Source organism: Procambarus clarkii, chromosome 31, assembly GCF_040958095.1.
Source record: "Procambarus clarkii isolate CNS0578487 chromosome 31, FALCON_Pclarkii_2.0, whole genome shotgun sequence".
NCBI lineage: Eukaryota > Metazoa > Arthropoda > Malacostraca > Decapoda > Cambaridae > Procambarus > Procambarus clarkii.
The window spans coordinates 17,609,432-17,622,310 of NC_091180.1; the positions used below are offsets into that span (position 1 = coordinate 17,609,432).

A 12,879-nucleotide genomic window follows, 5' to 3' on the forward strand; every position below is an offset into this window, starting at 1 on the left:
GTGTGGGTGGGTGTGGGTGTTTAAAAGATTAAAAACTGCGTATGTCTAACCTCTTTATTGATTACCCGGAATTAATTTAGAAAAAAAAATTTCGCCGAAGGATTAGAGGCAGGGACTTAAGAACGGCTTGGCGATAAGGTCGGGTGCTTGATGTAGTTCTAATGGGCTTAACGCCTCTCTGACACGCCTCTCTTAACCCCCTCTTCATCGCCCGACACACACACACACACACACACACACACACACACACACACACACACACACACACACACACACACACACACACACAAGGTATGCTACTAGACTAGTCCCAGAACTAAGAGGCATGAGTTATGAGGAAAGGCTGCGGGAAATGCACCTCACGACACTGGAAGACAGAAGAGTAAGGGGGGACATGATCACAACCTACAAAATCCTCAGGGGAATCGACCGGGTAAACAAGGACGAACTTTTCAACACTGGTGGGACGCGAACAAGGGGACACAGGTGGAAGCTGAGTACCCAAATGAGCCACAGAGACGTTAGAAAGAACTTTTTCAGTGTCAGAGTAGTTAGCAAATGGAATGCATTAGGAAGTGATGCGGTGGAGGCTGACTCCATTCACAGTTTCAAATGTAGATATGATAGAGCCCAATAGGCTCAGGAATCTGTACACCAGTTGATTGACGGTTGAGAGGCGGGACCAAAGAGCCAGAGCTCAACCCCCGCAAGCACAATTAGGTAAGCAATTAGGTAAGCACACACACACCTTTCGGACGCTCTCTCGCAAAATTTTCGTTCGCGTACATACACCAGTCGTGTCATTTTGAAAGCGATTAATATCAACATTGCAGAGTGATTACATATGCAATGTTGCTCAAGTTGGCTGGTTAAATATTTGGCGAACAACTGCCAGTGATTAAAACGAATTTAAATATAATTAAGAAGTTCAAGGTTGTTATTACGAGTGAAGATGAAGAGGGGGGGTGAGGGCACGGCGTGGATTTAAGGGCAGCGGCGTGGATTTAAGGGCAGCGGCGGGGATTTAAGGAGCAGCGGCGTGGATTTATGGGCAGCGGCGTGGATTTAAGGACAACGGCGTGGATTTAAGAGCAGCGGCGTGGATTTAAGGGCAGCGGCGTGGATTTATGGGCAGCGGCGTGGATTTAAGGGCAGCGGCGTGGATTTATGGGCAGCGGCGTGGATTTAAGGGCAGCGGCGTGGATTTATGGGCAGCGGCGGGGATTTAAGGAGCAGCGGCGTGGATTTATGGGCAGCGGCGTGGATTTAAGGACAACGGCGTGGATTTAAGAGCAGCGGCGTGGATTTAAGGGCAGCGGCGTGGATTTAAGAAGCAGCGGCGTGGATTTAAAAGCAGCGGCGTGGATTTACGGACAGCGGCGTGGATTTAAGGAGCAGCGGCGTGGATTTAAGGAGCAGCGGCGTGGATTTAAGGGCAGCGGCGTGGATTTAAGGAGCAGCGGCGTGGATTTAAGGAGCAGCGGCGTGGATTTAAGGAGCAGCGGCGTGGATTTATGGGTAGCGGCGTGGATTTATGGGTAGCGGCGTGGATTTAAGGAGCAGCGGCGTGGATTTAAGAGCAGCGGCGTGGATTTAAGGGCAGCGGCGTGGATTTAAGAGCAGCGGCGTGGATTTAAGAGCAGCGGCGTGGATTTACGGACAGCGGCGTTGATTTGTGGACAGCGGCGTGGATTTAAGGGCAGCGGCGTGGATTTAAGAGTAGCGGCGTGGATTTAAGAGCAGCGGCGTGGATTTACGGACAGCGGCGTTGATTTGTGGACAGCGGCGTGGATTTAAGGGCAGCGGCGTGGATTTAAGAGTAGCGGCGTGGATTTAAGAGCAGCGGCGTGGATTTACGGACAGCGGCGTGGATTTAAGAGCAGCGGCGTGGATTTAAGAGTAGCGGCGTGGATTTAAGAGCAGCGGCGTGGATTTAAGGGCAGCGGCGTGGATTTACGGACAGCGGCGTGGATTTAAGAGCAGCGGCGTGGATTTACGGACAGCGGCGTGGATTTAAGAGCAGCGGCGTGGATTTAAGAGTAGCGGCGTGGATTTAAGAGCAGTGGCGTGGATTTAAGGGCAGCGGCGTGGATTTACGGACAGCGGCGTGGATTTAAGGGCAGCGGCGTGGATTTAAGGACAACGGCGTGGATTTAAGAGCAGCGGCGTGGATTTAAGGACAACGGCGTGGATTTATAGACCAAAACGATAAGTAGGAAAACGAGGGACGACAGATTTGTGAAATTGAATCAAGCCGAGGCTGATTCAATCCTTTTAGTCAAGTATACCAATGACTTCCCCCACTGTTGGTATTTTTGGGGACACACGCACGCACACGCACGCACACGCACACACACACACACACTTACACACACACACACACACACTTACACATACACATACGGGTGGGACGCGAACAAGGGGACACAGGTGGAAACTGAGTACCCACATGAGCCACAGAGACGTTAGAAAGAACTTTTTCAGTGTCAGAGTAGTTAACAGATGGAATGCATTAGGCAGTGATGTGGTGGAGGCTGACTCCATACACAGTTTATAATGTAGATATGACAGAGCCCAATAGGCTCAGGAACCTGTACACCAGTTGATTGACGGTTGAGAGGCGGGACCAAAGAGCCAGAGCTCAACCCCCGCAAGCACAACTAGGTGAGTATACCCAGAACACTTAAAACATGACACATGTCATTGTAACCACAGGTTTCATTGTATCCTATTAACCACGTGACAGGTCCATCATTCATCATACCTGACCCATCATTATCATGTAGACTACATCACCTGACACTCATCATATCAACCTGTCACTGTATCTGACAGTCGCCAACGACCTTGACAGATTAACCATCCGCCTATCCTTACCACATGGCGCTGAAACCTTAAATCACCAATTAAGGGGGACTTTTAGCCTCGTGCAGAGCGCTGGTGTCTAACTGTCGACGACCACGTGGCGACAAACCCAACGTCTTAATTCAGGTACAAATAGGGAACAACTACGAATTTGAAGTCTCACAGACGACCCAAAGACTCCCCCCCCCACAGACGACCCAAAGACCTCCCCCCCCCACAGACAGACGACCCAAAGACCTTCCCCCCCCTTTAGGGTTCTTGCTAGAAATGGTGGTCATTGTGGCAAATTAACGGCCCTCGTTTCAGGCAGGTTCATGCTCAAATAATCAAATTTCAAATTTCAAATTTCATGGTTGGGGGCGTGGTTGGGGGGTGGCAGCGAGGGCGTGGTTGGGGGGTGGCAGCGGGGGCGTGGTTGGGGGGTGGCAGCGGGGGCGTGGTTGGGGGGTGACAGCGAGGGCGTGGTTGGGGGGTGGCAGCGAGGGCGTGGTTGGGGGGTGGCAGCGAGGGCGTGGTTGGGGGGTGGCAGCGGGGGCGTGGTTGGGGGGTGACAGCGAGGGCGTGGTTGGGGGGTGGCAGCGAGGGCGTGGTTGGGAGGTGGCAGCGAGGGCGTGGTTGGGGGGTGGCAGCGGGGGCGTGGTTGGGGGGTGGCAGCGAGGGCGTGGTTGGGGGGTGGCAGCGAGGGCGTGGTTGGGGGGTGGCAGCGAGGGTGTGGTTGGGGGGTGGCAGCGAGGGCGTGGTTGGGGGGTGGCAGCGAGGGCGTGGTTGGGGGGTGGCAGCGAGGGCGTGGTTGGGGGGTGGCAGCGAGGGCGTGGTTGGGGGGTGGCAGCGAGGGCGTGGTTGGGGGGTGGCAGCGGGGGCGTGGTTGGGGGGTGGCAGCGAGGGCGTGGTTGGGGGGTGGCAGCGAGGGCGTGGTTGGGAGGTGGCAGCGAGGGCGTGGTTGGGGGGTGGCAGCGGGGGCGTGGTTGGGGGGTGGCAGCGAGGGCGTGGTTGGGGGGTGGCAGCGAGGGCGTGGTTGGGGGGTGGCAGCGGGGGCGTGGTTGGGGGGTGGCAGCGAGGGCGTGGTTGGGGGGTGGCAGCGAGGGCGTGGTTGGGGGGTGGCAGCGAGGGCGTGGTTGGGGGGTGGCAGCGAGGGCGTGGTTGGGGGGTGGCAGCGAGGGCGTGGTTGGGGGGTGGCAGCGAGGGCGTGGTTGGGGGGTGGCCGCGAAGGCGTGGTTGGGGGGTGGCAGCGAGGGCGTGGTTGGGGGGTGGCAGCGAGGGCGTGGTTGGGGGTGGCAGCGAGGGCGTGGTTGGGGGGTGGCAGCGAGGGCGTGGTTGGGGGGTGGCACAAGTCCGGACAACTACGTCACGCTGCTTTCCGCATTTGCATATGGTGACGTCACTGGTGGCGGGAGTTAATATGCGCAGTGCTGCGCCACCTGCCACCCCTAGTACCACCAACTGCCACCCCCAGTACCACCTCCTGCCACCCCCAGTACCACCTGCCACCCCCAGTACCACCGGCCACCCCCAGTACCACCACCTGCCACCCCCAGTACCACCACCTGCCACCCCCAGTACCACCTGCCACCCCCAGTACCTCCTACCCCCCCCCAGTACCACCCTCTACCAATCAAAACAAGGCAGGTTTACAAGACATATATACACAAGCAACAACTGCTCAAATCGAGAAAAATAACGATGCAATCTCTCCTGAGGAGTTGCAACAATATCAGTCGTTGCAGGACGGAACACGACCGTCGTATGTGTCGTGCCCTCTACACGACCCGGTGGCTCTGCTCTACACGACCCGGTGGCTCTGCTCTACACGACCCGGTGGCTCTGCTCTACACGACCCGGTGGCTCTGCTCTACACGACCCGGTGGCTCTGCTCTACACGACCCGGTGGCTCTGCTCAACACGACCCGGTGGCTCTGCTCTACACGACCCGGTGGCTCTGCTCTACACGACCCGGTGGCTCCCTCACTACCCTGTGGCTCTGCTCTACACGACCCGGTGGCTCTGCTCTACACGACCCGGTGGCTCTGCTCTACATGACCCGGTGGCTCTGCTCTACACGACCCGGTGGCTCTGCTCTACACGACCCGGTGGCTCCCTCACTACCCTGTGGCTCTGCTCTACACGACCCGGTGGCTCTGCTCTACACGACCCGGTGGCTCTGCTCTACACGACCCGGTGGCTCTGCTCTACACGACCCGGTGGCTCTGCTCTACACGACCCGGTGGCTCTGCTCTACACGACCCGGTGGCTCTGCTCTACACGACCCGGTGGCTCTGCTCTACACGACCCGGTGGCTCTGCTCTACACGACCCGGTGGCTCTGCTCTACACGACCCGGTGGCTCTGCTCTACACGACCCGGTGGCTCTGCTCTACACGACCCGGTGGCTCTGCTCTACACGACCCGGTGGCTCTGCTCTACACGACCCGGTGGCTCTGCTCTACACGACCCGGTGGCTCCCTCACTACCCTGTGGCTCTGCTCTACACGACCCGGTGGCTCTGCTCTACACGACCCGGTGGCTCTGCTCTACATGACCCGGTGGCTCTGCTCTACACGACCCGGTGGCTCTGCTCTACACGACCCGGTGGCTCCCTCACTACCCTGTGGCTCTGCTCTACACGACCCGGTGGCTCTGCTCTACACGACCCGGTGGCTCTGCTCTACACGACCCGGTGGCTCTGCTCTACACGACCCGGTGGCTCCCTCACTACCCTGTCCTGCAACACTGCAATGCCAAGTGAGCTTCCAAAAACGACAGCCATTTTCAGGTATAATATTATCAGTCATTTTGTTCTGTTGTAGGTAAGTGATACCTGATCAACCAGGCTGTGACTCATACGTCAGGCTGCGAGCAGCCGCGTCCAACAGCCTGGTTGATCAGTCCAGCAACCAGGAGGCCTGGTCGACGACCGGGCCGCGGGGACGCTAAGCCCCGGAAGCACCTAAAGGTAACCTCAAGGTAAGTGTATGACCTCTCTACGACCTGCTGTTGTTAGCAGCACGCTAACAATGATGCTGTTGTTAGCAAGATAATAGGTCTACCCAGAGCACCCCTTAATACCATTTATTAGCGCCCCTTTGAATTTTCTGTATAAGAGGCTACGAACGATCAAATATTTACAATATCTACTTTCCAGAATATATTTTTTTAAATGGAATTTGTAAAACATGTAAACTATTCCTATTTTGCGTTCCCCAGCCCCTATTTACACGCCCCTATTCTCGTCCAATTGTTTATGTCGTGGACTATTATGTATAAAAGTGGATTGACAAGCATTGAGTGGAATATATTCACTCAATTGTACATAAACAAACTATTTAGCTTTTATTTAAATTCACTATATTTATAAAATGCAATTTTAAACATTTATCTCCGTCAAGTGTTTAGTTTCAGTCACGTGCAGATGTTTTAGTTAATTTGGTCATTACTTTAAAACACAGGAATCGCCAGTTTCAGGTGTTTTTTCTCCTTTAATTGTCTGTAATTGCATATGTGCCATACTAAACATAGTAGTTTACATTGAAAAGCTTCATAGAAAACACCGACCTTACCTAACCTTCTTAGTATGTTAAGATAAGCATCTTATTGCTTCGTAATTACAATTATTACTTAACCTATTATAGGTATAGGTATAGGTATAGGTTAGGTTAGGTTAGTCTGATTTGTAGCTGAGAGGTAGGTGTTATCTGGTAGTTATCTTGTAGCTATATTGTAGCTATCTTGTATCTTCGATATAGCTATCTCGTACCATTTTAGAGTTATCTGCATCTATATTCGCCTGTATATCTTTAATATATATTCAATGGTAATAGACAATCTCTTTTTGTATAAAAATTCCGCAATTACAAAAGTATTAAAAAACATCGATATTTATACAAGTCACACATAAAAAAAAAAAAAATTGTTTTAATTTAGTTCCAAAAATAACAAAAATTCCCACTGCTCCAAATAGGAAATATTTACATTTTTCATTCACGCTCCAATATTTTATTCATCAGAATTTTATTCATGTTTTTAATTCATATTTATTCATTTACAATATACTACTCCTTTACGCGCCTGTGTGAAGTAATCTGACTTAACACACCGTATTTTTAACGCAGTAAACCAATACGTCAAAATTGCGGGGTTTAAAGGAAAATTTACACCACCGTAATATAGACGTTTCCAGAGGGGTCTGGGGGGAGGGAGGTAGGGGGGGGGGAGGGAAGCGTCTTTTAAAGTCCTTCGGAGGACACCAGACAGACTAACTGTGATCTATCCTCTAGGGATTAAACTACAGAGCCTTGTCCCCTCCGGTTTAACTGAAATTGTAACCTTCATCTACTGTTGATACACAAGCCTCACGAAGAGGAAGCAAGAAAAAAACACGACAAACACAAAAATATAAATGTTTTTTTTTTTTTCCATGAAAAGACACGAGTCTCTAGGAACAGACTTCATCAGATTGCGCTACCGCTCACAGGATGAGTATGGGGTGCACAATAAACTAGCCGCCTTCGGCGGCAACAATCAGATGAGCTGATGCGGCATAACAACTCTTGCTTGCAGTTTCACCAGAAACTTTAGCACAATTCTTAATGAAACCTAATTTAAGTAGGAGGGAGAGAGAGAGACATAGATGGAAATAAAGAAGTAGAAAAAGAGAGGGAGAATGAGAATGAGAGCAGGATGAGAGTCGACTATACTTTCACACTGGTATATAGATATCTTTAAGAAGACCATTATAAAAAACCTTTTCCACACGACGTAGCTGGCACTGTTGGTCTGAAACTTTACCAAGAGGGTCAGGCAGTGCCAGTGCCAGAATGTCAATATTATCGGAATGGGATTAGATCGAGGGATTGGTATAATCTTGATGAAAGTGGAGGAGGTGGGGGATTCTCTCTCTCTCTCTCTCTCTCTCTACCTACCCATCTCTCACCTTTCCACCTTAAGTGCTTAATAACACACTACTTTCTATAGCAGCTATCTTACCCTGTCAAAGTAGGAGAGACATAGATGTGTGTATATATGTGTATACGTGTGTGTATATATAACTGAAAACTCCACACCCCAGAAGGATTCGAACCCAGACAGCCAGGAGCACTATGTATGTGGTTTTTCAATTGCATATTGGCTTGGGGACCATTCAAGCTTGTTCACATGTGTATATAAGTATATATATATATATATATATATATATATATATATATATATATATATATATATATATATATATACATGTATATGTGCATATATATATGTATATGTGTATGTATGTGTATGTGTGTGTATACAAGATATGTGGAAGCGGGTGAGAATTATACTTCAGCTTTGTAAATACACATTAATGACACTATGTAAAAAGACACATTTAACACTGTTTATGTAGGGCGGACATAAATCTATGCATTTATGTATGTAGGTTAAATTAGCATTTTAAAAGCACCGAATCACCTTCTGTGGTTGATTGTTCAATAAACCCCTGAACTATATGTTTAACACATCTCTCACCCTGTCCATGGAGGACAGAAGAAAAAAAAAAAAAAAAAAAAAATATATATATATATATATATATATATATATATATATATATATATATATATATATATATATATATATATATATATATATATATATATATGTGTGTGTATATCACGAAAATAAACACGTGATTAAGAATGTGACAATGTCAAACCACGGAGGAAAATGAAACAGGAATTTCCTTAAGTACTTTCGTATATTAAATACATCTTCAGAAGGAATATTCCTTCTGAAGATGTATTTAATATACGAAAGTACTTAAGGAAATTCCTGTTTCATTTTCCTCCGTGGTCTGACATGTCATATATATATATATATATATATATATATATATATATATATATATATATATATATATATATATATATATATATATATATATATATATATATGCTGGTTAGCATTATAAATGCCTGGCCACGTCAGTGGCAGAAAAAAATAATAAACAAAAAATCCTTTCATTTCCTTCTTTCCCTCCTCCTCACTTTCCTCCCTCTCCCTTCCTTAATTCCATCTTTCTCTCTCTCTTTCCTCCGTATTTCGTAAATGTTATTCCTGAGGAGAGCGGACATCCCCATGCAAATATTATGTCTCTGACGAGTCAGTGTGTGTTTGAGGGAGGTAATACCTTGAAGGAGAGGGGTCACCCAGCTTATCTTCCACCTCTCAAGTTACTCCTTGGGGAGGCTCGGCCTTACGGGGAGTTATAGTCCCCGATGTGTGAGTCCTGATGATCACTGTCTGTCGTTATCTACACTATCAATTCTCCTTTGAGAATTTTGCATGTGGTAATCATGTCTCGAATCCAGCGATGTGATAGGGACTCGTCGCTGGAGCTGCGTACTCCAGGATTGGCTTCTTGTTCAGTCATTTACAGGTTCTTTAAGCATACACGCCACACCCTTGCGCAAGCCACACCTACAGCACAAGCCACACCCACGCACAAGCCACACCCACACCACACACAAGCCACACCCACGCACAAGCCACACCCACACCACACCCACACACAAGCCACACCCACGCACAAGCCACACCCACACCCACGCCACACCCACGCCTCACCCACACACCCACGCCACACCCAGGCCTCACCGACATCACCTGCGTCAGAGAGTGTTTCCTGAGGAAGAAAACAGTTACTGACACCTGGACTTAACACCTGAGTCCCACCTGTTGTTTACACTGTGTAAACAACATCTTGACTGACGTATGAATGGAATTATTAGCGTCGTTCATGACGTATTGTGCTTATTTCACCCCCTACGTCATACGTAGAGATCTGAGACTTTTTGTCTGTTTGTGTGTGTGTGTGTGTGTGTGTGTGTGTGTGTGTGTGTGTGTGTGTGTGTGTGTGTGTGTGTGTACTCACCTATTTGTACTCACCTATTTGTGCTTGCAGGATCGAGCATTGACTCTTGGATCCCGCCTTTCCAGCCATCAGTTGTTTACAGCAATGACTCCTGTCCCATTTCCCTATCATACCTGGTTTTAAAAGTATGAATAGTATTTGCTTCCACAACCTGTTCCTGAAGTGCATTCCATTTTTCCACTACTCTCACGCTAAAAGAAAACTTCCTAACATCTCTGTGACTCATCTGAGTTTCAAGCTTCCATCCATGTCCCCTCGTTCTGTTATTATTACGTGTGAACATTTCGTCTATTTCCACTCTGTCAATTCCCCTGAGTATTTTATATATATATGTGTGTGTGTGTGTGTGTGTGTGTGTGTGTGTGTGTGTGTGTGTGTGTGTACTCACCTTGTTGTACTCACCTAGTTGTGCTTGCGGGGGTTGAGCTCTGGCTCTTTGGTCCCGCCTCTCAACTGTCAATCAACTGGTGTACAGGTTCCTGAGCCTACTGGGCTCTATCATATCTACACTTGTGTGTGTGTGTGTCCTTAAAGATTGTAGTTACGGGTGTCTATACCTCCTGGGTGAGCTCCAGCTCCTAGCCTCCGGCTTTGTGTTCCTGGTTGTCTATCATAACGGTCCTCAACCATCTTGCTTGTTCAACTCGCCCGCCTGTTAACACCTCCCATATTAACGTTCCCTACGGCCAAAAACTGTCCTACTAGAAAATGGCAGTGCTTCATTTAAGGATTATCAATTGTAATTAATCATTTATTATTATGGTTATTATTATTAATTAATTAATTGTATTTAATATTAATTAATTTTATTAATTCGCCAAATTGACACACTGTCCCGTTTTCTGTTCGTGGGCCTTCTGGTAGGTTAGGCTAGGGCACTTTAGTACCACAGTTTCTCCACGTAAGGAACGCTGGCGAGAACGATTTGGCTAGTTTCAGGAACAAGCACCAGGCCAGAGGATAACTCAGCCACCAACAAAATATATTTCAATAAAACACAACATTCTTTCTCATTGTAAACGACAACAAAACCCCTCATAAACACAGGCTAAATTATTACTCTATAAATACATTTTATTGCAAATAGCGCCTGTACCAATTACCAGCATTAATTACTAATCAAAGCCTGGTACAAATTCAACCTAATTACTAATGTACCACACACGCATCAGACCTATAGAAGGTACCACACACGCATCAGACCTATAGAAGGTACCACACACGCATCAGACCTATAGAAGGTACCACACACGCATCAGACCTATAGAAGGTACCACACACGCATCAGACCTATAGAAGGTACCACACACGCATCAGACCATAGAAGGTACCACACACGCATCAGACCATAGAAGGTACCACACACGCATCAGACCTATAGAAGGTACCACACACGCATCAGACCTATAGAAGGTACCACACACGCATCAGACCATAGAAGGTACCACACACGCATCAGACCATAGAAGGTACCACACACGCATCAGACCTATAGAAGGTACCACACACGCATCAGACCTATAGAAGGTACCACACACGCATCAGACCATAGAAGGTACCACACACGCATCAGACCATAGAAGGTACCACACACGCATCAGACCTATAGAAGGTACCACACACGCATCAGACCTATAGAAGGTACCACACACGCATCAGACCTATAGAAGGTACCACACACGCATCAGACCTATAGAAGGTACCACACACGCATCAGACCATAGAAGGTACCACACACGCATCAGACCATAGAAGGTACCACACACGCATCAGACCATAGAAGGTACCACACACGCATCAGACCTATAGAAGGTACCACACACGCATCAGACCTATAGAAGGTACCACACACGCATCAGACCATAGAAGGTACCACACACGCATCAGACCTATAGAAGGTACCACACACGCATCAGACCTATAGAAGGTACCACACACGCATCAGACCATAGAAGGTACCACACACGCATCAGACCTATAGAAGGTACCACACACGCATCAGACCTATAGAAGGTACCACACACGCATCAGACCATAGAAGGTACCACACACGCATCAGACCTATAGAAGGTACCACACACGCATCAGACCTATAGAAGGTACCACACACGCATCAGACCATAGAAGGTACCACACACGCATCAGACCTATAGAAGGTACCACACACGCATCAGACCATAGAAGGTACCACACACGCATCAGACCATAGAAGGTACCACACACGCATCAGACCTATAGAAGGTACCACACACGCATCAGACCATAGAAGGTACCACACACGCATCAGACCTATAGAAGGTACCACACACGCATCAGACCTATAGAAGGTACCACACACGCATCAGACCATAGAAGGTACCACACACGCATCAGACCTATAGAAGGTACCACACACGCATCAGACCATAGAAGGTACCACACACGCATCAGACCTATAGAAGGTACCACACACGCATCAGACCATAGAAGGTACCACACACGCATCAGACCATAGAAGGTACCACACACGCATCAGACCATAGAAGGTACCACACACGCATCAGACCATAGAAGGTACCACACACGCATCAGACCTATAGAAGGTACCACACACGCATCAGACCATAGAAGGTACCACACACGCATCAGACCTATAGAAGGTACCACACACGCATCAGACCTATAGAAGGTACCACACACGCATCAGACCTATAGAAGGTACCACACACGCATCAGACCTATAGAAGGTACCACACACGCATCAGACCTATAGAAGGTACCACACACGCATCAGACCTATAGAAGGTACCACACACGCATCAGACCTATAGAAGGTACCACACACGCATCAGACCTATAGAAGGTACCACACACGCATCAGACCTATAGAAGGTACCACACACGCATCAGACCATAGAAGGTACCACACACGCATCAGACCATAGAAGGTACCACACACGCATCAGACCTATAGAAGGTACCACACACGCATCAGACCTATAGAAGGTACCACACACGCATCAGACCTATAGAAGGTACCACACACGCATCAGACCTATAGAAGGTACCACACACGCATCAGACCATAGAAGGTACCACACACGCATCAGACCTATAGAAGGTACCACACACGCA

The 12,879-nt window shown here is 48.5% G+C and overlaps 1 protein-coding gene across 1 annotated transcript; it reads right to left on the bottom strand.

Annotated features, from left to right (window-relative positions):
• Positions 1–3,198: 3,198 nt before the first annotated feature.
• On the bottom strand, positions 3,199–9,632 carry LOC123758875 (uncharacterized). Its single transcript, XM_069334192.1, has 2 exons — positions 9,604–9,632; positions 3,199–4,246 (listed from the first exon to the last, which is right to left on the bottom strand). The coding sequence occupies exons 1-2, from the start codon at positions 9,630–9,632 to the stop codon at positions 3,199–3,201; spliced, it is 1,077 nt and encodes a 358-aa protein (XP_069190293.1).
• Between the last annotated feature and the right edge of the window lie 3,247 nt (positions 9,633–12,879).

Coding starts and splice junctions, on each gene's coding strand:
- LOC123758875 (XM_069334192.1), bottom strand. CDS start 9,632: ATGAACGACGCTAATAATTCCATTCATAC. Junction 4,247..9,603: donor GCTAATAATTCCATTCATAC/GTCAGTCAAGAT, acceptor TCCCGCCACCAG/TGACGTCACCATATGCAAAT.